Below are 27,307 nucleotides of genomic sequence, written 5' to 3'. Positions count from 1 at the left end.
CAGACACAAAAACTGCCATACGGTATTTTCCCAGATTCATGAAGGCTTCCAAACTGTGGGTATTTTCTAACCCACTCTAAATCCAACTTTTGCCCTGTAACAGAGTATTGATTTCAAGGGAATCAGCCTAATAAGAAGCCAGTGCAGCCTCAGAAAGCTATTTCCATTGTGTACTCTACAAACACTGACTCCTGTGGTGCACTTTTTTAATATTCAGGCATGCAAGAACTGCTCCACTGCTTTGTCCTCATTAGTTTCAAGGACTCACATTTTGCCTGAGAGAGAACAGATATAAATAGTTATAGAATAAAATGTTGCCAGAGAATAATGCTTTCTTGTTGCATCAGTCCAATAGAAGCCAAAGCAATCATAAAACTTCCATGGAAAAGAGCGCTCACTGATTCTAACACTTTATTATAGTGCCTTGTTTCTATTATGCCAAAATAAATTAAAATATTTTACATTGAGTTGCTGGACCAAGTTCAGAGAAGGGCAAAAAAGCTGGTGAGGGGTCTAGAGAACTAGTCCTACAAGAAGAGGCTGATGAAATTGGGAATGTTTAATTCGGAGAAAAGGAGGCTGAGGGGAGACCTTATTGCTCTCTACAACCACCTGAGAGGAGGTTGTAGGGAGGTGGGTGATGGCCTCTTCTCTCAAGTGAACAATGATAGGAGTAAAGGGAATAGCCTAAGAAAATTTGCACCAAGGGAGGTTGAGACTAGATCTGAGAAAGAATTTCTTTATTGAAAGAGTGGTCAGGTGTTGCAACAGGCTTCCCTGGGAAGTGGTGGAGTCACCATCCCTGGAGGTATTTAAAAGCCATGATATAAGGTTACAAAAAACCATGATATAAGATCCATGTAAACAGATGAGGCATGTCAGAACATGCTCTAATGGGGCACAGTGGTTTTGTTTGTTTTTTTTTTGGGAAAGTGTTGATAGTCAGACACTGTGATCTTAGAGGTCTTTTCCAACTGTGGCAATTCTGTGATCTTAGTCCTTCTTTATGTATAGTTTAGCTTACACATTTAATTTTGGCCTTTTTAAAATGAACTTGGAAAATCAGAATCATTACTATTCCTTTCTAGTGCTGAACTAATGCAACATGAGTATTTCAAACATAAACATCATAGTTTATGTGTTAAGGCAGCATCCTGTTTCAAAATCAGTTCCTGCTTCCTTCACTTCTCTTCCAATGTATATTACTAAAATGTAGATTCTTTCCCAAAATACAAAAGTGAGGCAGTACAATCTCGAACTGTTAGTACCGAACAATTGTTGATGGAACAATTCGACCATAAGCCCTGGGCTATGTGCAAGGACAGTGCTGCTTAAAGCATATTTTGTAACCACAAGGAACAGCACGTTAGAACACTCGAAGGTTAAGGAGTAAGCAAGACAATTAGATTAAGGGACTCGGCACGATAACAACATCTACGAAGAAGCTCGAATGTGTGAAAGATAAGCTTTGTTAGTTAATTGTTGCTAAATGCTTTGTAGCCAATCAAGTTAAAACGTGTGTAACGAGATGTAGAAATCACCAATCAGCAATATGTATACGTGGCACTAGCTCTTAGATTAGTGTATAAATATTGCCTTCTGATTCAATAAAGTTGGACATTTGTTTGCATCAAACTGAGTCTCCGTCTCGCATCTGTTTGCATCAAACACCCACTGCGACAAATGGTGACCCCGACGTGATACGGGCTAAAGACTGTAAATAAAAATTAAAAAATTACTAAAGATTATTAAAGAAAAAAGAAGATTGAAGATTATCCGGTCGCAGGTCTCCAAGAACTCGAGAGTGAAGAAAAAGGCTGAAAGGAAGCCGGTAATTGTGGTGCGCACCTTCATCACCTCCTCACGATTGGCAGGTGAGTTTGGAGAAACTTTTTGTTATGGATTTAAAAGAAGAACGAGACGTTTATTATACTTTAAAGACTTTACTTAATAAGGATAAAAAAGTTATATCCGGCCATGATCTAAAACTGCTTTTAAAATGGACTCGTGAGCATTTTTCTGACATCAATTCGGTCTCTATTTATGACCCTACATTTTGGGAGGTCGGAGTTAAATTATGGGATGCCACTACACGGGGCAATAATGAAACCGCCAAACTCTTAGTACCTTGGCGAACACTTTTTGAAACTTTAAAAGGAAAAGAGTCTACTACTTCATCTGCTCCCCCTTCTGCCCCCCCCCTGCCAACCACTGCCTCTATGGTGAATGCGGATTTGGACCCAGAACCCTTTGACCCTGGGGGCTGGATGAAAACTAAAATGGGACTGAGAAGCAAAACCAAAAGCGACCGAAAACACCACCAGAATCATCGGAGTTCCCAGAGGGAGAGAAGCCGGAGAACACAGGCGAGGAATCTTGGAATGCAGACTCCCTCCCTCGTGCCTGCCTACCGCGGCTCCCGACTGCTCTGCCACCTTTCCACCTCGGAAGCCTGATTTATCTTCTTGACCACAGTTGCCATCAATTAATCCTCTGTTTCATCTGTCAACACCATCAGTGCCTGCTATAGAGCAACAGCCAAGGAAAGAACTGGGACTCGGAGACAAGCAACTAAGGAAACTGCTGAAGAAGCTGACAGAGCTGGAAACCAAGGATGAGTATACCCCTGAAAAAACTCTAGTTTTTGCTCCAGGGAACATCCCGAACAAGGGAGCACTAATCCATTTTTACCCCCTGATCTGTTCCCTATTCCTGCTCCTATTTCCCTTAACCCTTTAACACCCACTGCTCTACCTCTTCCAGATCCAGCATGGGGAGGGGAGGGTAGTGGGGGAGGTGGTAATGTGTATCCAGTAACTAGATGGAAGGGAATTATTCAAAATGCTATAGTTGAAGGAGAAATGGTTCCCAATATGAGTCCGATGGTTTTCCAGTGATTGTGGGACCCGGAGGAGGAGGTCAATGGGTTGCATTAGATTGGAAAATGGTAAAAGAAGCCAAAGTTGTCATTGCGCAGTACGGTTTGAAATCGGCTTGAGTCATCTCCTTTGCAGTATCTTTTTACTGCTCAATTGTTGATGCCATACGACAAAAAAAATGCTCATTAATACTCTATTAATTCCTTCTCAATAATTGCAATATAGTTCTCAATATTGATGCATATTGTGGTGCATGGTACACTGGTGTTTCATACAGAGATAAAAAACTTGGTTGGTAATTATACTTGCAGTTTTGATTTAGGAAATTGTACCATTTCATTTTGTTTCAGGGTGACTTTACCAGATTTTAGTAGCAATATCATTTCATTTTTTAATCTTCTAGTGGTGGTTGTTAGTTTTTCTTATATATTGGTGAGAAGTAAGACAAAAAACACAGTTATGAGAATGAGTATTCCTTTTTGGAGGCTGGAAGTTGCTGTGGAGAGCAAGAGTTGCTCCTGGTACGGAGAGCACTCCCACTCCTGCCTCCGCAGCCGCTTCTCGCCCCCCCCCGCACACACTGCTGCTGCTCAGAAAACGAGCCCACCATACCTCTAAAAATGTATCTAAATCCACCAACAAACTTTTATTGCTTCCCCCGGGTTTGTTTTTTTTATAGACCATGGCCTGAAAGTTGCTGAGGAGAATGAGAACTGCTCCTCGTACAGAGAACACAGAGTAAAAAAAAAAAAAAAAAGAAAAAAAATGAAAAAGAAAAAAGAAAAGAAAGAAAAAAAAAAAAGAAAAAAAAAAAAAAGAAGAAAAAAAAAGAGTGTGTATGCCTTTGCTATTTAAAGGCTTGGAATTTTGTCTGTAAATAATTTTATTTGGCTTTTTAGGTTTTAATTTGGCAACCATGGAGGAAACTAGGACCACCGTGCTGTGATCCGGGAGGGGTCTGGGGACGCTTTTGGGGCCCCCCGACCAATTTTTGTCGGATAAGTCTCCTCTACCCCCTTGGTTCTATGCACCAGTGGACATCTGAACTTCCTCATACTAAAAAGTTGTTAAAGTCCTTCCACTGCAGTGTGAAATGTCCTTTTAGTATTGTGTTGTATTGATAACATGTTTTGTTAGTGTTGTAATTCATGTGATCGTTTATATGTCGACTAAGGGATCCCTCGTCTATATGTTGATTGTTGATTGTGCTATTCTGTTGTACTGCTCTTTTATTGTTAGCTTTTAGGTCATATTTGTGAAGATTTTAATGGAATGTGTTGTATGAATCTTTCTGATCACTCTCAATCTATACATGCTGCAATGCAATCACTTAAAGAAGGGGTTGCACATTTGCAATCACAAGATAATTAAGGACTGGTTTGATAAACTTTTTTCAGGATGGGGTCTAACGGGATGGTTGCGAAGTTTAGTTAAGACTGTTTGTTATGCTTTACTTGCTTTCTTGCTTTTGCTAACATTGCTACCTTGTATCTTCCAATGTTTTCAACGGATGCTCAACCGTGCCATGAAAAGAGTTTATCTTGTTCAGTCAGAAGGGGGAATTGAGGCAGTACAATCTCGAACTGTTAGTACCGAACAATTGTTGATGGAACAATTCGACCATAAGCCCTGGGCTATGTGCAAGGACAGTGCTGCTTAAAGCATATTTTGTAACCACAAGGAACAGCACGTTAGAACACTCGAAGGTTAAGGAGTAAGCAAGACAATTAGATTAAGGGACTCGGCACGATAACAACATCCACGAAGAAGCTCGAATGTGTGAAAGATAAGCTTTGTTAGTTAATTGTTGCTAAATGCTTTGTAGCCAATCAAGTTAAAACGTGTGTAATGAGATGTAGAAATCACCAATCAGCAATATGTATACGTGGCACTAGCTCTTAGATTAGTGTATAAATATTGCCTTCTGATTCAATAAAGTTGGACATTTGTTTGCATCAAACTGAGTCTCCGTCTCGCATCTGTTTTGCATCAAACACCCACTGCGACACAAAAGATACATCATAAAAAGTCATAATTCCTGCATTACTCAAATCCTGTGTACTGATTGCAGATCCAGACTAACTTCAACATTCTCACCTCTTCTCGAAGGCAAAAAAAAAAAAAAAAAAAGACGTTTTCTCAAATGCATGGATTTTATACATCACATTTTGGAGTATATCTCAAGGTGCTATGAATATTTATTTTAAGGACATCAATGGCACATTAAAAAAAGAAAAAAGTGACAACTTTGTGAAAATTTGCATTTCTGATTACTCTTTGAATAATCTAAATCTTAAGGAAAATTAGACAGATTTTGAAGAAAATTAATTAGTCCTCTTAAGAACCACACAATCTGAAAGATAACAGTGATAATATTAAACACACAAGTACACATAATCCTTATATAATTATTATTTATAGGTAAGTATCCAATAAGTCAATTTCTATCTTCTCCCTGGAATCTTCACTGAAAAAGTATCTCTAAATTATGAGTAACTTGTTTCTAAATGTTTGTAAAGAACAGCTTTATTTTGCATTTTAGAAAAAAATAGACAATTTACTAGGTTTTGGCAGTATATGTCTGCAGTTAATTTAATTTTACAAAAAATCAGGGGATTTTTGAGCACTGGACATGATTCAGATTTCAATGTCCAGTGATTCTACAAATATTTAATTTTTAACATTAATCCATCTATATAAATGTGATTTCTGGGTCAAGCAAGATGTAGTTGAAAAGCATGCTTGTTTTAAATTTTAACAAAATATGTTGCAGCTTTTTAACACATGAATCATCAATTTTACTTAACGTAATCAATCTTGAAACTTAAATGTGCATCTGAATTGCATCAGTTATCACAGATCACAAAGAATATGCAGTCAGTAAATCCATTAATCATCCCTGCAGACACCTTGGGAAAGGGTAAAGTTTGAACCACATCTCAAATGACAGACATATTGGAAGAAAAAATTCTGTTTCAGAAGATAAATGTCATCAAGTCATCTCTGCACCAAAAATAATAGCACTAAAAATCTTACTGAATTCTTTTAAAATAAAAAAGGATGTAATTGTTATCTTTGATGAAAAAAAAAAAAAAAAAAAAAAAAAAAAAAAGAGGCAGATTACTTTTATGAATGCCATAAAAATAAACTATTTTAATAGATATATAAATAAAAGGTTTAAAGTAGAATTTTCTCCCAAACATAAAGATGGCCTAGCTTCTGTACAGAAACCTAACAATATTCACGTGACTACTAAATTAAATAATCACTGTTACATTCAAAATAATTGGAGGCAAATACATAGGAAATTATTCTCCTTTCTCATTGTAGCAGTGTATACAGCATTTTCTTGTTTTACAGTACTCTGAGGATATCAATCTGTTAAATAAAACTCTGACTGATAGAGTGGAAATAAAATTAGAAATCAAAGAGAAAAAAACCCAAACAATCCTAGTACACAGAAGGGTACCTTGCATCACCCAGTAATTAAAGATTTAATGGAAGTGCTGTAAAATAAATTATTCCTTTTACATATTTTTATCTAGTTACCTTAAAGTGTTTAAATATTACATTCACTTTGGCAATCTGTTTTTGTCTATGCCTATAATAAATTATATGTCGTGTGCTGGCTGTTCACATGTGTTGAATAACAACCTTCTGGTTTCACTACAAATCAGGGGAGCTTAGCACATTAAGGGAATTTAAAAAATATTTCTGATTTATGTAAGACAGGTGAAGTCTAATCCGAAGCAGCTTTCCTCCTATCATGTCCCCCTCCACAGCACCTCTAAGAAGTTATCCTGATGGCTTTATGTTGGTGTGTTGTATCAAAAAGTGTCATAGGTTGATGACTAACGCCTTATGACCCAAACAGATTCTCAAGTTTTATTTTTTCTTTCTATGAATCATCTGTCAGTTCAACATCTGCCATTAACATCTCTGTACTCTCTGAATATTCCAGTTTATCTAGGCAAGGAACCACCATTTGTCCATCAAAAATGAGTTTAGGAGTTATCACCATTGTTATCTGAAATGGAGCTGTGATAGGTGAGCACCATTCACCCTGTAGAGGAGAAAGTTTGTCATGGGAAAACTCAAGGAGGAGCATTGAGTTATCTTGAGAGAAAAAATTAAAAGATGACAACTTTCATCCATAGTGCAGAGATAGCATTTCTAGTATATTGTGTCCGAAGTTCCAGAAAGTTGGGCCAAGCTGACATATGCTTAGCAGGAGAGCATGCTTAGAGACTATCCACCAGCAAGATGTGAATGACAGTGGAATGATTGCCCTTTTTTTGATTGCCCTTTTTTTCTATTAGCTTTTTTCTTATTCTTGTTCTTCTTTTCCTTATTTGCACCTTTACTTTTATCTGATTTCTTTTTCTTTTCATCCTCTTTAAACCATGGACCCCAGACTCCTCCATTCAGCTTCGGGTTACTCCGAGGGTCCTTAGGTGGGTATCGAACAGGAACTGCCGTCTTATTAAACTGGGAAAGCCTCTGCAGCAACTGCTTCACAACATCAGGATACCTTGTGGAGAGGTCCACTCGTTCGTAGGGATCAGCAGTGATGTTGAAGAGCCAGACAGTTTTGCCAGCTGACCAAGAAACACGTTCGTTGTGCCAGCGGTTGGGGCCTGCGTTACTGAAGGCCTGAGGAGGTACCCAATCGCTATACCCTGGGTTTCCCGTCAGTAGTTTCCAGTGATTCACTCTGATGGCAGATTGAATTGCAGTGTTCCAGATCCCATAGCCAGCTGCCCAGGACCCATTCTTGGCTTTGGTGTAAATGGGGTCAATGTTGTGCAAGATATCCACCCGCGGAGAACGCCTGCCTTCACTAATGGTTTCCCATATATCGTAGCCATCCAGCTGAGTGTCTTCATCGATTTGCCCTTCTGCCAGCGTGATCAAGGTGGGGAACCAGTCTGTGATGTGCACAAGCTCCTTACACACAGACCCTTTGTTTTTCAGAAGGGGGCTATGGACAAACCCAACAGCACGGATACCTCCTTCCCAGTAAGTCCCCTTGCTTCCTCGGAGAGGCCAGTTACTTCCTCCAGCCATTGGCTGCCCACCATTATCTGAAGAATATATGATAATGCTGTTCTCATAGTAACCATAATTCTTTAAAGCAAGGGTTACATTGTTTATGGCTTCATCCAAACAAGCAAGCATTGCAGCATATCTTCGCCTGTTGATGTTATTTATTGATCGATAATGTTCAAAATACTTGCCTGGAGCCTGAAGAGGTGAATGAACAGCTTGGTATGCAATATATAAAAACAGAGGTTTCCTGGGGTTATGAGAAGCCAGGATTTTTTGTACCTTTTGGGTGTACATCTGCGTTGAGTAGATGCCATTATCATGATCCCAAGCTGCATTGTCATTCTCATATAGGTCATAGCCACAAATCCCAGGGCTGTCGCATTTGAAGTGAGTGTAGTAGTCCCCACTGCCTAAGAGCGAGCCAAAGAAAGTGTCAAATCCTCTCTGTGTGGGCATGCATTCTCTGCGATAAAATCCCAAGTGCCATTTGCCAACCATGTGTGTTGAATACCCGACCTCCTTCAGCTTCTGAGGTAGCGTGACATTATCCAGAGGTAAGCAGTTGGGCTGAGTCGGTCGAATGATGGAGTGCTGAAGGCCAGTGTGGATCTGGTACCTGGAGGCAGGGAGGAGACAGGCATCAGATATGGAGAGCTCAGGATACCCATGTGCATAACTCTAGCAGAAAACTTCCCTATGCATGCAGAAACTTTGAGGATATTTTGTCTTGTGCATGTCAAAAACTAACAAGGTCAAACTATAAAATTTGCTGGAACAGGAGAATGGCATTTGCTTCATTTCACAAGTGATTCAGAGCAGTTCCCCCACCTCCTCTGGCCGGTGGGCAACAATACTGAACAAGAACCATGACACAGCAGCATCACATCCTCCTCTCCCTGTTGGCCTCATTTTTAATGTTTTTATTTCCATTTAGCTGTAAGCGATGTCAAATCAGGATCTCAGAGGCACTGTGCTACCTATGAACTGTTATTTTGGTACTACTGCTTTCAACCGAGCCGTCAAACATGCAGACCTTTCTAGTCTCCCTTATGTGTAAATGTAACACCTTTTTAAAAATATTTTTATTTTTTTTCCCCTGAACATCAACCTGTACTACAGCACTGACTTGGTTCCAGCTCTCATGGCATGTGCAACACTGACAGCCCAAGGGTCTGATTTTTGGTCATTCATCATGTGATACGCAGATGGACTATGACTTTGCAAAGGTATTACTAGTATTATCATCACCGAGCCAATTGCCAGATTGCACATGATGGGTCTGGCTCTGCTCTCTCCAGGAACTCCAGAGGTGTAATGGCTTTAAACTGGAAAAGGGCAGGTTTTTTGTTAGACATTAGGAAGAAATTCTTCCCTGTGAGGGTGGTAAGACACTGGTCCAGGTTGCCCAGAGAATTACAGAATCAGAATTGAAAAGGATCTCTACAGATCATCTAGTCCAACCCCTTGTTAGAGCAGGATCAGCTAGAGCACATTACACATGACTGCATCCAGGCAGGTTTTGAATGTCTCTAGAGGACACTCCACAACCCCTCTGGGCAGCCTGTTCCAGTGCTTTCTCACCCTCACAGTGAAGAAGTTTTTCATGTTTATATTTACCTTCTGTGTTGCAGTTTATGCCCATTGATCCTCATCCTGCTGCAGGGCACTTCTGAAAATAGTATGGCTCCACGCTCCTTACCCTTGCCCTTTAGATATCTATACACTTTGGTAAGGTCTTGGCTCAGTCTTTTCCTCTCCAGGCTAAACAGTCCCATCTCTCTCAAAATTTCTTAATAAGAGAGATGCTCCAGTTCCTCAGTCATCTTTGCTGCCCTTCATTGGACTCTCTCCAGAAGTTCCCTCTCTTTCTTGAACTGGGGAGCCCAGAACTGAACACTGGATTCCAGTTGTGCCCTCACTAGGGCAGAATAGACAGGGAGGATGATCTCCCTCTTACCTACTGGCCACACTCTTCCTAACGCATCCCAGTATACCATTGGCATTCTTGGACACAAGGGCACAATGCTCAAATGTGCACAATGCACAAATGGCTCAAAGTTGTGTAATGTCGTGGATGCCTCATCCCTGGAAAAGTTCAAGGCCAGGCCCGGAGCAACCTGGTCTAGTGGGAGATGTTCCTGCCCACACAGGAGCTGGAAGAAAAAGATCTTTAAGGTCCCTTCCAACCCAAACCATTCCATGATTCCATGATGCTATGATTTGTTCCTGAGTGACAGGCATGAGTACGTGTGAATGGCAAACACCCAGTCCAGAACTCAGACACACATGCAGGCATAGTGAAATTGATTTATGAGTGACCACTCAGAAGGAAGGGCTCACTTAATCCCTGGATCATTTGGGCAGCCGTCTTCTTCTGTCCCTGCCTAACTGTTCAATGAAACACTTCCCTTCATAAGCCAAAATTCCTACATATAATAGTCAAAATATCTACATATAGAAAAGCACAGGTATTTTGTAGTAGTTTCTTTTTTTCCACAGGAAGCTTTCACATGTCCCCATTTAACAATTATTATAGCAGAACACATAGATAGATGGAATTTTTAACAATACCTTGTAATTTGTTAGTGTAAACATATCTGAAGCATATAAATATGCACCAACTCCCTTAGGCACCTCTTGTGATCCTGGGTGTGCCTTACACAGGAACAGGAGTTGGACTTGATGATCCTGATGGGTCCCTTCCAGCTTGGCATAGTCTAGGATTCTGATTCTATGTAACAGCAGTATATTTAAAGGATGGGATAATAAATTCTGCAGTACAATCTATGTGTAAAGAATACATATGGCCTCCATATGATTACAAAATTAATTCCGTATGGGCAGAAGTATCAGAAATCAAGGAAAAATCCATTTGTATCAGTTTGTCACTAAAATCTAAAATGTAATAGCACATTATAAACCAAAGAAGACTTCTCCCTGAGTATGAGAATAGATCAAATTCCCAGTCATGAGTAGAACAGCTAGGTCAACCAATACTGCCATCCTCCCCCCAAACCACTTTTTTAATTAACTTGTGGTAGTAGGAGTTGGGACTTCTGGACACATTCTGCTAGCATTGCCAACATGATGGGCCTCCTGAGCTATCTAGAAAGTTAAAAACATTAGGCTCTGCCTGTCCATAAATAAAATCTGCTTTTATATGATGTCTTCCTGGCCAAGATCTTAGAAGACACCACAGATTTCTTTAATGCCTGCCAATCTGTAATCATTGTGCAACTCTCATTTTACTTTGGAACTTATTTCCCCAGAACCAGAAGCTCTAGTCTAATTTATTGCAGAAGCTTTAGGTGTTGCGTTCCTCTGCTTTAAGCTAGTCTGGACTCAGTACACTGCAGCACTGCTGCTTTTCTTTGTCTCTCTGGTATTTTTTTAGCATATTGTCTCTCCCAGAGTTTGTGGATCTGGAGCCCAGCCACCCAATTGTCCACACACTCACAGGCTGGTGCTGACACAGGAGATATTGCAGTAGTTAAAGCATACTCTCTAAATTATGGGTTATGCTTTTGTAAAAGAAATTTCATGCACACATAGATGCCTCCATCTTCCCCATGATTCAGGTGTATTATTCTTCTCCTTTTAATACAACAAGGAAACCACACTGACCAATGTTAGTGTCCCATCCTTCAGTTCACTCCATCCTTGAAATCCTCAAAGAACTATTTTCACATTTTGTTTTCTTCCCCTTCTCCTACTGCCTTGTTGAACTCCTTGAGTAAATTCCCCTTATTTGACCCAGATGTAAAAGTCCTTGCACTGATTCTGCTACTTCAGTAGTAGCTTCTGCTTTCTTTAACCTTAACATCCTCCTCTATCTTGAGATCAACCCCCAGTCCCAGATGGACATTTTTTCCCCTGATAATCTAATATTTCTGGAAGTCAGAATTTTCTCTAAAGCCATGTTGTTATAATAGAGATCCTCCCACCTTTCTCCTCGACAGATTCTGAGCCTGGTAAGGGGGAAGAGGTAACAAAATTTGCAATACATTGCAAACCAGCCTGCCTCTTGAAAAGTTTACACAGAAGATATTATATTCATAATAGTTGATTCTCATGAAGAATCCCTAAACAACATGTAGATTCCCCAGCTAGGGCTTTGCAATTATATATCATACATCCAAACATGAAACTCCTACACTGTTAAAGTGAAAAATACCAAGCCAAAAAATATGAAGAATTAACCTCAGTTATACACATTCTCCTTAGGAAAATATCTGCCTCTTATTTCAGCAGTTTCCTCAGTAAGTTTTTCAATATGCTGGTTACAGTGCACAACTCCTGCCTCAATTCTCTGCTGCTGCCTTTTTTTCCCCGAGATTTTGGTGTATTTCCCATACGTGTGTGTGGATGCTATCTATGGCATAGCTCTGCTTCTTCACGCACAATATTCATATATGTAAAATTTGATCTGCAAAAATAATTTTTCAGTAAGAATATAGAAACTGTAGAAATGTATCAAAGATATATTAACCTCTGATTATCAGAATATTCCTCTCTATTACAAAAGTAGTCAGGATTTGTTCACTTTTCTGTACCACAAGCCTTCTTACTTGATCTGCTATGTTCCAGTACTACTTTTTCAGTGAAAAGTATTTTGTTTTCAAAGGACATGCAGACCATTCATGGGAAAACAAAGCAATCTGAGCAAAAACCTAGTGATTATACAGAAGTAAAAGGTATTGTCAGGAATATAAAAAGTGTCTCAACATCACTGTTTTGAAACTGTACTTTGGCCATGCAAAAGAAGAAAAAATCTAAACAAGGCAAAATAAAGGCACTAAGAGACAGATGCTGATTTGGGGTAAGCTCTCTAGAACAAGAACTCATGAGCCCATAAATTGCCATGAAATGTCTGTGAAATACAGTCTATAGTCTTCATCACTTTCCACCACAAGACCAGCTAATTCTTCAGAATAAACTGCTTGAATTTAATCTCAAATGCAAAAAGCAAGTTATGATCATGAATAGTCTGGAATTCATTATGATAATTACAACACTAGTAACCAGTTAAATTCATGCAAATGCTGACAAGCCACGGAATCTAATTGCATAGTTTTTAAGACTTTGATCTTTATGGGTCTTTATGGATAGTAGACTGGTAATATTCTGTACAAAGCACTGGGGTTCAAATCTTGTGAATACGTTTTGCACAGGTACCATGCTCTCTTTCTCCCTACTCATCCAAGTTTCTAGACAATGTTTATATCTGCTAGCTGCTTGAAATTTGAAATCTGAAGAACAAGAAACTAAGTAAAATTTATGTGAAATGTTCAGGTAATAATATGAATACAGAAAATTAATTTATCATGAGGGTGGGTTTTTGTACGTTTTTCTTGTACTGTTCCAGCTAAGGAATTTAATGGTAGTTGATTGTTACACCATTTTGTTTACTTGTTTGTAGTGGAAACTTTAAAGCAACATACTACCAGTGGGATTATCTCAATGACTTCATATGTCTTTTGCTTCTTCAGTGCTGAGAGAAATATTTCAGAGCTTTCTTAAAACAAATAAACAAATAAATCCTCCATGTGAATTTGAGGCCAGCATGACTTCCCTTCCTTTTTTTATCTAAAAAGACACAAAGCTAAGTCAGTGGCTTTTACATTACTTCCGCCTTAGGTCTGAAGGTGCAGAAACCATTAGGATGTTAAAGGTCAACTGTACATTCAAGTGCTAGATGCAAATCACCACAGGGACTAAAGTCAATTTGACCTGAGCTGGAGGAACACATTAACATTTGCAGCCTTAATTTCCCCTTTCTAATGTCCTTAGTAGAGCTAAATTAGTTTCCCAGTTCTCATCTGAAGAGCAAACCAAAGTAAAGAAGTGGATCAATGATATTTTCACTACTATTCGCTTGAAACAGAAAGCAAGACTCAATGTCTGGGTGGTAGAAACAATTCTCCTGGCATGCCTCATATCCCCATGGTGCTTATGCTGTCTTAAACATATGAAAGCCAAACCAGTTTTCCCTAAAAAAGTTTCCCTAAGGAGTTACCTACTGAGTATTTTCCTCCTTAACTTCAGGGTGGATTCTGTATGAAAAAGAAGCTGGGTTGTTTCTAATTTTGTAATGTACAAAACTATTGATTTTGAGCTCTAATAATTTTAAAATACTGCCTAATTGTCTTCAAACTGAGCTTTTTTTAAGGTTCTCTGAAGATCAAAAAAGAAGCGCAGTTTGAAGTTTCTAATTTCATGAACTTTTGCTAGCACAGTTCTAGTTGGTATGTGTGGAAAATGTATTTTTATTATGCTTGCATAACAAATTGAAAAATTTTCTCAATTTTTAAAATAATAAATTCTAGCCTAGAAATTAAGAAAAAAATATTTTAAATAAATAAATCATCTGTCAGAAGAAGTTGCAAATAGAACGATAGTACTGAGGTATGCATGTCACATGAATTAAAGGGATCATTATAGATGATTATGTTAAAAGATTATGATTATTGTTAAAAATAATAAAATACAGCAAGTACCTACCAGTCTATAAAAGAGGCTTAGGGATTGCTAAAGAACAGTCTTTTGACATCTTGCCGGAAGCTATTTGTACAACACAACAGCTAGAAATATAGTTATTCCAGATGGGAAAATGATACAGAATTCTATGACCTTTTTTTCTTGGAAGTTCCTGGTCCTCAGTGGTCCAAGTCAGTGGGGAGGAAAAAAACCCAAAACAATATCCCACTTGGTGCCAGCAAATAATGAGAAGAAAGACTCAATGACCATTAAGTGAAAACAGATATAATGGAGACTTCTCTATAGTGAAATGAGGCTTTAGCATGGAGTCCGCAAACCCTAATCATTTAAAAAAGCTTTGGAAGATATGTTTACTCCTATATACCTCAAAGATGTTTTGAGCTCTGGAAGATGCTCATGAGCGAAGTGGAGTCTCTTCTTCTTTTAACTCTTCAAACAGGCTGGTGAAGAGCACAGCAGAGAGACTCAAAGTTCCTGAGCAGACACTGATTAAATGAAAGATTCACACCAAAAGGACTTTGCACCTGAAATATTTGTCATGAACCCTAAATGTTTTATGCTGCATCTGCTAAGGTTTTTAAAAGTAGAATCAGAGAGTACAGCTGAAAAAAAAAAAAAAAAAAAAAAAAAAAAAAAAGGTCGGGGGGGGGGCAGGTTTATATGGAAGACACTGGGTCAAAGAGATAGAGCTAAGCTGATTGAAATGAGATTCATATAAACCTGCCACAGCCTGACATGAACTGCTGCAAAATAGTCAGCCAGTACCAATCCATAGCCTCTTCAGATTGATGGCAACAAAGCCACAGCCTGTAGCCACAGTGCCTTTTTCTCATTTTGTACTCAATAGATTTACTTATAGGCAAAATGTTTTTCTGTACTAGTCTATGTGATAGATTTTCTAAACACTCGCATAAAATTTTTGGTTTCTGTGCAATATATACTTCTCAGAAACAATTCTAAAGATCCTTGGGCCTATACTCTGTAAGTTACAGTTTCTTTCAAAAATATCAGCTATGCAGCAGTGCAGCAGAAAGTTTCTTTCTGGATACCTGGTTCCAAAGTAAAGTTAAAGCTATGGCTTCACTTCAACATTGAGTTTAAATAAGAATGTGATTTCAGCCAGGTAGTTGGCTGAAACAGGACCAAAGTAAGCAATCAAAGTTTGTTCCATGAACATGAGTGATGCTATAGGTATTGGAAATAACTCTCAAGCCAGCCATGAACTATTTTGTCCTGGTTAAAAATCAGGTTGCCTTAGGTTTCCTGCTCTCCTTGAGAAAGAAACCGAGGGGTACAAACAGGGAAGCCTGACCAAATCTGAACAGGCCCCTGGGAATATCCTCTCCTCTCAGTTCTTCTGGCAATGTTAAATATATGCTAGAAAAAACACTATGAATCTACCATTTAGCCATTTTTATCTTCTAGATTTTAACTTCTAAGACTTCAAGAGGGAAGATGGGTTATGAATGTAGATAGATCAGAAAAGCAAATACAAGTTTAAAGGCTAAAAGTGAACTCCAAACCTCTGCAGACTTTCACTGTGTCAACCCACATCACACAAAGCTGAAGTTTTTGCACATAGACATACACACACATTCACTTAATCTTCAGCTCTATGCCTTGACTTTTTACGTGCAGAAAAATATCTACTTCTCAACCAATGGTTTACATGAAACGTCTATTTCATATTATTTACTGTTTTACCATTCTGGCAGTGTAAACATTTCACTTGAAAGATCCTGAATCTTGCCCAACTTTCAAGTTTTTGGGGGTAGTGATGTGGCTTGTTAGTGTTTTTAACTCCCTCACCAAGTACATAAAATAAAAAATAAAAAAGCCAACTATTGATGGACTAATTAATAATGTTAGCATTTTTGTTTTCAGTACCTTTTTCCAAGGACCTGCAGAAGTGGAGGTATCCTTGTCTAATCAAATGCCATTTGGATTTTGATGCATTACTTGAACCTCAAAGTCATTTGGAAGTTCTGATCTCATGCATGCCCTGACATCCAGTTGTGTAATGTCTTCAAACCACTGTATTGCTTATACTGCAAATGTATTTTTATCATCTGGCACCTAGAAATGCCACCCAGATTTCCATTAACAAAAATAGACATTTATCGATAGGAAGAACCAGAGGGACTTCCATTGAAAACTTCATGGTAGTTCAGAAGCTCTGATTTCTTCAGTCTTCCCAACTCCTGCCAATATAACTGGCACGCCAGGACCGAGGCAGAGCTTGGTGACCAGTGGGAAAGGAGCTTGCCTGGAGAGCTGCTAGCTTTAAAGGAAAAGTAGCTGACTCTGGAAACAAGCTGGGACAGAAAAGAAAATATCTACCTTTCTTTGGGGTTGCTGTCCCTGGATGCAAGGGGTGGTTAGTACAGGGAAAAAACAAAAATCATATAATGAAGCCCAAGCAGAAGTTTCAACGTTCGATCACCCTACAGATTAAGTTGTAATTAATAGTTTCAGACACTCATTCCATTTTTTTCACAAGACATTATTAAACTCGCAGCATGGATGCTCCTAACCTTTCCTGTCTTTGAGAGAACTTATTTGCTCAAATGGGAAGACAAAAAGGACAAAGGAGAATGTGGGAGTCAGCAGCAGCTGGAATGCAGGTGTGTACATGCAGCTATTGTTTTTTTTTGCTCTGAGTTCACTGCAGCTGTGGAAACAGAGCCCAACATTTCCAACTTTATCACTGAGTATTATTAATTAGAAAAAAAGGGGGGAAAACATGTCATTGCATAATCAGCACTCTTGGCTTCATGTTCAGATATAAGTGACATGAGCAGAAAACAATTTGACTAAATATTTTGCACATCAACCACAAATCCAGACATTGCCCCCAAATTCTGGGCTCTCAGCAAAATCAGATCCCGTTGAATATTACACATAATCAACATTTTACAAGGAAAAGAAATACACTCCTCTGAGTTGAAGACTATGCTGGACCTACATTGCCAAAAAGAGTTCACATAAATAGCCTTCCCCTGAGCATTTTTCTTAAGTTACGGCAAGCAAATGGAAACCCAACTAATTTTTTAAATGAATTTTTTAGTCCTGCTTCATCCACTTTCACAGAAGGAAAATGAGATAAATGGAGTCTAAAAGGCATAAAGTAGCATGCAGAAGAATTCCCCCCCTTTGGGTCCTTTGAAACGTGCCCTGCAGGCCCTGCTGTAAGCACTGCATGAGGCTGGAGCAAGGGCTGCATGTCAGGACGGGGACAGGGCACACACCAGCTTGTAAAGGCTGCTCTCTGTTACAGCATGTAGTGAAATGAGGCAACCAGGTGCCACTAATTGCCAGGTAGTGGGCGTGAGCTTGTGTTAAGCCCACCTGTGCCTGATTAGGGCAGGCCCCCACTGCACATGAGCAGGACCAGGGGGCCGATAAAAGGTAAGGCTCAAACTCACAAACTCAGCTCATGCTGGAACTCACAACCTCAGCATCCTTGGCTTTAACTGCTTCTTTCAGCACTGCACTACCTTCATTGCTCCACTAGAACTCATCACTGTCAGGGTGAGGCTTGAGTGGTGCAGTCAGCTAGCACGCAGTAACCAACAAACCCGAGCAATGCCGAGGCCGCGGGTTCGAGACTCAGAAGCCTCACCACTGTTGCCTTTCACAAGATGACATCTTTAATTAAAATGATATATTCAAGAGCAGTCCTTAAGGTAGCAGCTGAACAGTTATTTTCTTATCTTCCACTTTAATTAAAGTACCTATTTTGACCATTTATTACTATTTTTGCATTAATATTTTCCTTATGTATTATTCATATATCCACTGCTTAGGGTTTATATCAATCTAAATGCTGTACAATGACCTTGAATTGACAGCAAGGATGGCCGAAGACAAAATGACAAGATGTAAAATACAGGTTAACTAATACCACAGCAAGGTTTTATATGTTATCATTTGAGAAAGGGCCCAGTTCTGTTCAATATCTTTATCGACGACCTAGACAAAGGGATTGAGTCCATCATCAGCAAATTCGCAGATGACACCAAGCTGGGAGGAAGTGTGGACCAACTCGAAGGCAGGAGGGCTCTGCAGAGGGACCTGGACAGACTAGAGAGCTGGGCCGATTCCAACGGGATGAGGTTCAACAAGGCCAAGTGCCGGGTCCTGCACTTTGGCCACAACAACCCCATGCAGCGCTACAGGCTGGGGACAGAGTGGCTGGAGAGCAGCCAGGCAGAAAGGGACCTGGGAGTCTGCATTGACAAGAAACTGAACATGAGCCAGCAGTGTGCCCAGGTGGCCAAGAAGGCCAATGGCATCCTGGCCTGTATCAAAAACAGCGTCACCAGCAGGTCCAGGGAGGTGATTCTTCCCCTGTACTCAGCACTGGTTAGGCCACACCTCGAGTACTGTGTCCAGTTCTGGGCCCCTCAGTTTAAGAAGGATGTAGAGGTCCTGGAACAGGTCCAAAGGAGGGCAACCAGGCTGGTGAAGGGACTCGAGCACAGGCCCTATGAGGAGAGGCTGAGAGAGCTGGGGCTGTTCAGCCTGAAGAAGAGGAGGCTCAGGGGAGACCTCATTGCTGTCTACAACTACCTGAAAGGAGGCTGTAGCGAGGTGGGAACTGGACTCTTTTCACAGACGACCTTCAACAAGACAAGAGGACACAGTCTTAAGTTGTGCCAGGGGAGGTTTAGGTTAGATATTAGAAAGAATTTCTTCACGGAGAGGGTGATTAGGCTATGGAATGGACTGCCCGGAGAGGTGGTAGATTCTCCGTCCCTGGAGACATTTAAAAAAAGACTGGATGTGGCACTCAGTGCCATGGTCTAGCAACTGCTCCGGTGGGTCAAGGGTTGGACTAGATGATCTCTGAGGTCCCTTCCAACCCGGCTAATTCTATGATTCTATGAAAGGTAATTGCTTTATAACTAATGAATATTATGACATTGAAAGAAATCAGGATTATTCAGAGCTTCAGAAACATCCTAAGTGTTTTACATACCTTCTCACAGCACCCAAACTTTGTGAAAGCTACAGTTTTCTACTACCCACTGAATAACCACATAAACATGCAATTTCTGAGTGTGACATTGGAGAATGGCATAGTTTCGTCATTTCACAGAGCTTAAGTTTATCATAGACCATTAAGTTTCTCTTGAAACCTCAGATTAGTCTTTAAGACTAATTTAAACATAGAGATAAGTTATTATTGAGAGTATGCTAATCAAGTGGTAATGGCTGAAAACTCTCTTTAACGTTTATAATATTCCTATTATCCTGCTCTATGATATAGCCCAAGCTGAAATGTGTCAAAGCAGCTCTCACAGGAAAGAGAGAACAGATTCCAGCCTCCTTAATCAATATGTAGCCACTTGAATAGAGGGATCAATTCCATCAATTTCTTTTAGATAAATTTTTGTTCAGAAATGTCAATTTTTTTTCAAAATGTCAAAATGAGCCCCTGAATTAATGTGTGAATTTCCTTTTCTAGTGTAGAGATTCATTGTGAATGCTGATTAGTTAAAAAATTTGTTTCATCTCCACTTTTCTATTTGTTCTACATAATATGGTGTGTTTTATAACATTATTGCAAAACACATATATTTGCATAAAATGTTAATTATTACCTTTCATATATTGCATATCAACTCAACATAGCAGGATATCCACCTAGAGCAACAAGACATAGCTGAGCATTTGCGTTCAAAACTTAATTACAAATTTCTGGACACTTGTACTTTCTATGGCTGACACTGCACATTAGGTGAGAAACTTGCTAAAAACTCACACAGCGAGTGCACCAAGCACTTCATCCACTTAAGCAGCTTTGAGCTTCACAAAGACTGCAGTGCCCACACAGACACCTCCTGTTCAGCATCTTTATCACCAGCATTATGGTCATTGAGATGCCCTTTGCTGCTGCTCCTACAGATATCCTGGGACAGACAAATGCCAGAAATAATTTCATGCCACTCCAGAGCTTTTGCTAGAACTGAAGTAATTTCCCAAGAAAAGCTACAGCCCTGCTAATCTGAAGAACAGCTTTATCTGGGTGGAAGAAAAAAGGCATTTTGAGTTTTCAACAACACAGCTAGTTTTCTGGGCTGATATTTCATGGCAACAGCAGTGGCACTGAATCACTAGCCAAAGGAATAACCTTGACTTGAAAGAGAGGGCTGGGAGCCAACAGATATCCTTGCTTTTGAGCTTGGTGTAGTTTTTAGCATGAGCATTGCAACTGAGCTCGAATTCTTTTGTCCTTTTGTCATGTTCATATTAATGTCAGTCTTTCTTGTTTCTCATCCCTTTAAGTGGGGACAGTAGTGTGTCCCTCAGATAGCACAGGTGATACTTTTTAGTCTTCTGATAAGAAACATCAGCAGGATGCAAAGGAGCATCACCTTCATGCTAACACCACTTTGTAGCTGCATTTGGCAAAACATAGCACTTACAAGCATCACTTATTTACACTGATTACAGGTAGTTATATGGGAATTTAGTAACATATTGTTGCCTTCTGAACTAGTATTACTTCATTAAAATCAGACTGTTGTTAGCACTAGTGGATTTTCTTTCCTTCTTGCCAATTCACTTGAAAAATACAAAATTAAGATCCCTTTTTCAGAACCGACCACAACCTTCAAGTTCATTTTTTGGTTAAGATAACAGCCGGTGTTGAAGGCCCTGTGTGCAATTCCCAAATAAATCTTGCGCTGGCATAGTGAAGCATTTTATTAATCTGTCTCCCAGATGAAAGGTTCCTGATTGACAACACAGGGAATTGCAACATCTTTGTTTACTCACAGGAGGGATTCAACATGAAAATACTTTCGCTGCTGCTATCCGAGTGGATGTAGGTGTAAGTGTGCTTCAGTAGCAAAGGAAGGAAGGAGTGGGGAGCTGTGTTTCAGGGCTGTCAGTCATCTATGTGACAATTTTTAACAAATACATTAGAGATATTATATACTGGATAATATGGCATAAAAAGGAAACTAATGTCTGCATTCACAGCACAATGTCTTTGTTGATCTAGGGAATTTCAAATTTCTGTAAAGCAACGTAAGTGTGAAGATAAATTGAGCTCTTCTCCCACATATCCTTAAGTGTTGTGGTCATCAGTTTCTTTCTCTCTTAAAAGCTCCCTATGTTGGAACACAAAAGGAACAGAATAACTTCAGGAAGTATTGTGTTCAGCTCACTGCAACCCATCCCCTCTAATAGGAACAAATACTAAAATGTCCTGAGATTCAGCTCCCACAACTACCTCCAAGGCAGCACAACTCCAGAAGCAAACAGAGAGGGGCTGGTGAGAGATGTAGTGGTCGGTGGACGTCTGGGACTCAGTGATCATGAAATAATAAAGTTTTCAATATTCAGGAATACAAGGAGGGTCATCAATAAAAACTCTACGTTGGACTTCTGGAGGGCTGATTTTTGGCCTATTCAGAAGACTAGTCCAGAGTATACCCTGGAAAACAGCCCTTGAAAACAAAGGGGTCCAGGAGGGATGGATGTACTTCAAGGAGCAAGTTTTGAAAGCACAGGAGCAGGCTGTCCCAGTGTGCCGAAAGATGAGCCAGTGGGGAAGACGACCGGTCTGGCTGAACAGGGAGACTTTGAAAGAAATTAGGCTTAAGAAGAGGGCCTACCAATTATGGAAAAAAGGGCTAACTACTCAGGAGGAATTTAGGAATATAGTTAGGTTGTGTAGAAAGAAAATTAGAGAGAGAAAGGCACAACTTGAACTGAATCTCGCCACCTCTGTGAAAGATAACAAAAAGTCCTTCTACAGATACATCAGTGGCAAAAGGAGGGGCAAGGAAAACATCCATTCTTTACTGGACATGGGAGGGAATATAGCTGTCAAAGATGGAGAAAGGGCTGAGGCATTTAACACCTTCTTTGCCTCAGTTTTCAACAATAAGACAGGTTATCCTGAGGACAGCTGGCTTCTAGAGCTTATAGAAGGTGACAAAAATCTAAACAGCCCCCCTGTAATCCAAAAGGAAACAGTCAGTGATCTATTGAACTGCTTGGATCCCCACAAGTCTATGGGACCAGATGGGATCCACCCACAGGTGATGAGAGAGCTGGAAGAAGAGCTTGCCAAGCTTTTCTCTATCATCTACTGTGGGAAAAAATTCTGCGGAGGCTTAAGGATTCCATGTATACATCAAGATGATTGTATGAAATTGTTTATTAATAATTTGCACTCACTTATATAGAGAAGCCTTGTTTACACAATCATATCACGCAGGTGGCTTTGTATTCCAATTACACATTTCATCCTCACGGAACCACTCTTCTCACATAATTATTTTTCTCTTCTGCTGCCAATTAGTTATCTCTTTCCCATTAGCTCATTTTTAGTAACCTGTAACTAGGCCTCAATAACCATTAACCCACTGTAGCCTAAGCCGAAGTAAGTCAGGATTGTTTACAATCTGTATATTTCTGAACGTTTTCCCCAACAATCTACCAACAGTCCTGGCTCACTGGGGACATCCTAGATGATTGGAAGTTGGCGAATGTCACACCAATCCACAAAAAGGGCCGGAAGGAGAACCTGGAAAACTACAGGCCCGTCAGCCTGACCTCAGTGCCTGGCAGAGTTATGGAACAGATCATCCTCAGTGTAATCACACAGCACCTGCAGGATGGGCAAGGGATCAGACCCAGCCAGCACGGGTTTAGGAAGGGCAGGTCCTGTCTGACCAACCTGATCTCCTTTTATGATCAGGTGACCCGACTGGTGGATGAGGGGAGGGCTGTGGATGTGGTCTACCTGGACTTCAGCAAGGCCTTTGACACTGTCTCCCACAGCATACTCCTGAAAAAGCTGTCAGCCCACAGCTTGGACAGGAGCACTCTGAGCTGGGTTAGGAACTGGCTGGAGGGCCGGGCCCAGAGAGTGGTGGTGAACGGGGCTGCAGCCAGTTGGCAGCCGGTCATTAGTGGTGTCCCCCAGGGATCAGTGTTGGGCCCAGTTCTGTTTAATATCTTTATTGATTATTTAGATGGGGGATTGAGTCCATCATCAGCAAATTTGCAGATGACACGAAGCTGGGGGGGGAGTGTCGATCAGTTGGAAGGCAGGAGGGCTCTGCAGACGGACCTGGACAGACTGGAGAGTTGGGCTGATTCCGACAGGATGAGGTTTAACACGGCCAAGTGCCGGGTCCTGCACTTTGGCCACAATAACCCCATGCAGCGCTACAGGCTGGGGACAGAGTGGTTGGAGAGCAGCCAGGCAGAAAGGGACCTGGGAGTCTGGATTGACAGGAAGCTGAACATGAGCCAGCAGTGTGCCCAGGTGGCCAAGAAGGCCAATGACATCCTGGCCTGTATCAGGATCAGCGTGGCCAGCAGGTCCAAGGAAGTGATTCTGCCCCTGTACTCAGCCCTAGTGAGGCCACAGCTCAAGTACTGTGTCCAGTTCTGGGCCCCTCAGTTTAGGAAGGATATTGAGGTCCTGAAGCGGGTCCAAAGGAGGGCAACTAGGCTGGTGAAAGGACTCGAGCACAGACCCTATGAGGAAAGGCTGAGGGAGCTGGGGCTGTTCAGCCTGAAGAAGAAGCGGCTCAGGGGAGACCTCATCGCTCTCTAAAACTCCCTAAAAGGAGGTTGTAGCCAGGTGGGGGTTGGTCTCTTTTCCCAGGCAACTCTCAGCAAGACAAGAGGGCATGGTCTTAAGTTGTGCCGGGGAGGTTTAGATTGGACATTAGAAAGAATTTCTTTACCGAGACGGTGATCAAGCATTGGAATGGGCTGCCCCGGGAAGTAGTGGATTCTCCATCCCTGGAGATATTTAAAAAGAGACTGGATGTGGCACACAGTGCCATGATCTAGTAACTGCAGCAGTAGTGGTTCAAGGGTTGGAATTGATGATCTCTGAGGTCTCTTCCAACCCAGCCGATTCCATGATTCTATGATTCTATGATAAGCTCGGTACTTCACCAATCTGTTTTCTGCAACTGTTTCCACAACCAGGGACTTGAAGTTTCTGCCTCTGCATTATGTCCAAATTAGGCAAAGGTTAGGAAAAAATGTAAGGCTTATATGGGGAGCAGGTGTGTAATGAAATGAAAAAGCTCTCTGTTTCAATGAAGAAAATGAAATCAGAAAGCTGTCCGTTTTAGAACCTGAAGAAAGCCTATAAGAAAACTAGGGAAGGACTTGTTACAAGGTCATGTAGCAATAAGACAAGAAGTAATGGCTTTTAATTGGAAGAGGAGAGATTTAGGTTAGATATTAGGAAGGATTTCTTTCCTGTGAAGGTCGTGAGACACTGGCCCAGGGTACCCAGGGAAACTGTAAATGCCTCATCTCTGGAAATGTTTAAGACTTGGTTGGATGGGGCTTGAAGCAAGCTGGTCTAGTGGGAGGGGTCCAGGCCCATGGCAGGGGACTGGAACTAGATGGTCTTTAAGGTCCTTTCCAAACCAAGCCATTCTACAATCCTATGACCCTATGAATCAGCTCACACATTTGATGGTTGCAAGATGCCAGGGCATGGGGCATGATGAAACCGTCTCCCACCATTCCGCTACACTTTTCCTTTTCCTTCAGTCTCTTACACCATGGAAGAGAACTAATTAGAGTTAATAAGGGATGGAGGTTAACAGCACATCTGTTTACAAGGCCTCCATATGACTGAATAACAGTGATTTCTATAAATTCTTTTTTATTTCCCTTTTTAAATCTATCTGAACAAAACCATTGGCACTATCTTGCATGTCACTGCTGCACACTCTAATCCTTTCTAACATTTGGTAATTTCTCATTTATACTTCTCCTCACTACTATGTTGCTTTAGTCTTTGTGCTGCAGGACTGTCCTAACAGAAACGGAGACTACAGAGCAACAGGCACGGAAATAAAATGGAATATAAGATAGGAGGTAAATGGAAATGAGTGCCTAATAATTGTTAGTCAAAAAAAAAAAAACCCAGAGAAACTATGTATCTCACGTGTGATATTATAGCATTTGTGTCTAAAACCAGACAAAGCATAAATGAAATATTTGCTATAATATGTAAACATAGTAATTAAACCATGCCTTATTTAAGATGTTAGTAGGTGGCTTTGATCCCACACAATATTCAGAAAGAATGACTCATGTAATGCTGTAAGTTGGATAAGCTTAAGTGAAGTGTAAATTACACACGAAGTATGCATTTAATATATCAAACAATGAAATCCTAGCACATTCCTGTAGCCCTTCTATCAATGCCATCAATGTTGTATCCCTGACTTCTGTGGGGCTTTCTCCCAACAGAAGAGAGTTTGTTTAATAGAGTCTTATTAGCACCACATACTCTGTGATAAATGATTTAAGGACAGATAGTCTCTTGAAAATGTGGATCACTCATATTGAGGTAGGAGGTATACTGCTCTCTATATATAATGTTCTATACTATATTATGAAAGAATTTCAAGGCAAAGAGTAACCTGGCAGAGGTGGACAGAATTATCAGCCTGATTCAGACATCAAAACTCAAGATGAAATTTTCACTGACTTCACAGGGCACTTGTTCACATCTCTTATTTTTATATTTTGAACATAGCTGCCATTTCCATACTCAAAGGCACTCAGCTGAGTCACTGCCAGATGGAGGCTTGATAGTAACTGTGTACAGTCAAACGAAAAGAGGCTCATTCATTCATATTTCTCCTGTTCAGCTGTACGCCGTGCTTAGTTTTTAAGTTCACTACATCTCACTTATGTATATTATATGGACTGAGCACAAAATAAGGTGTTGTATATATTTTCATAGCCCATGAATTTCCATGAATAACTTCAACAGCTGAAAGACCAAAACACCAATATATTGTAAATTAAAAGCAATTAGGATAAACTGATATAAATTGTGATCTTTCAGAATGTGAGGCATTGACTTTCAAAGATTTCTTTTGGGCCTGGGAGAAATGAAGTCCTCTTCAAAAGTGAAAATAAAAGGTAGAACTAGTGATTCTTTGAGAAACATTAGTTGTTTAGGACAAAGGGAAACCCATTTAGTATTCATCAAAGCGTCTCATTAAATATAGAGCTCTGACCCTGGAAGATTCCTTTGTATGGATAGTTGTACACCTGCTTCAGTTCCTTGGAGGTAGAAGACCTTCCTTGATTGTGATGGGTTTAAACAACTGCCCATCCTTGCAGTGATGCTTAAGTACACTTCCAGTCTTTGCAGCATGACAATTTCAGAAACCAGTTGATGTAAACACTTTGAAAATACAAAATATGTCTCTCGAATCAGTATTTTTTCTGCTCTTTTTAAAATATACCAAACATTCCCAATTAACAGATTTCTTCCCCAAACTTAACTAGCTTCTGTTTTGTATCATGCTTGACAGGCACCTAAAGATAAGACTGCTTATCAGGTCGCCTCCTGGTACACGGCCCAGACAAAGATAATAAATTTAGCAAGGTAACAAGGACTGAAAAATAGTAATAAATAAAAAAAGTTCTTGGGATGGCAAAATTTGTGTTATCTTTAGCAAGTCTGTGTGCCAGTGATTTATGAAAAGACAGAACCCCTTCTACTGTATAAAACTCCAAGAGAAAACGGAGAAGTGGTGGGTCTTCTTCCCCCCCCTTCTCTCTCGACACTTCGGCTACGGGACAACAGCAGCGGAGGAAAGGAAAACCGGAGAACATCAACCCCCCCCACTCCAGCCAGAGACCAAGATCGGGACGGTGATAAAATCTTAATTGCTACCTTGTTTTCTTTACTTTTCTTAACAACTCTTCTCTCCAAAGTTAACGAATCGTGTTTACCCTTTATTAACAGTGATATTTTGTTTCCCCTTTCCTAAAATAAATCCTTGTAACTTGCTTAAGTTTCAAAACGCGTTAGTGTGCAATTTCCGTGGTTTTCTCTGAGTAGTGGCTGCATTTTC

At 40.3% G+C, this 27,307-nt stretch overlaps 1 protein-coding gene across 1 annotated transcript in view; it reads right to left on the bottom strand.

Moving 5' to 3' along the window:
* Nucleotides 1-6,206: 6,206 nt before the first annotated feature.
* Nucleotides 6,207-27,307, bottom strand: part of ARSJ (arylsulfatase family member J) — a 46,617-nt gene continuing 25,516 nt past the window's right edge. Inside the window, exon 3 of the mRNA XM_030450623.1 lies at nt 6,207-8,544. Coding sequence (XP_030306483.1) covers nt 7,128-8,544 — 1,417 coding nt within the window. The 3' untranslated portion in view covers nt 6,207-7,127. The remainder of the gene's footprint in view (nt 8,545-27,307) is intronic.

The sequence above is a fragment of the Calypte anna genome, chromosome 4B (genome assembly GCF_003957555.1).
Source record: "Calypte anna isolate BGI_N300 chromosome 4B, bCalAnn1_v1.p, whole genome shotgun sequence".
In the NCBI taxonomy this organism is placed as follows: domain Eukaryota; kingdom Metazoa; phylum Chordata; class Aves; order Apodiformes; family Trochilidae; genus Calypte; species Calypte anna.
Note: the sequence above shows the minus strand (reverse complement) of the source record. Positions and strands in the feature narration are given on the sequence as shown.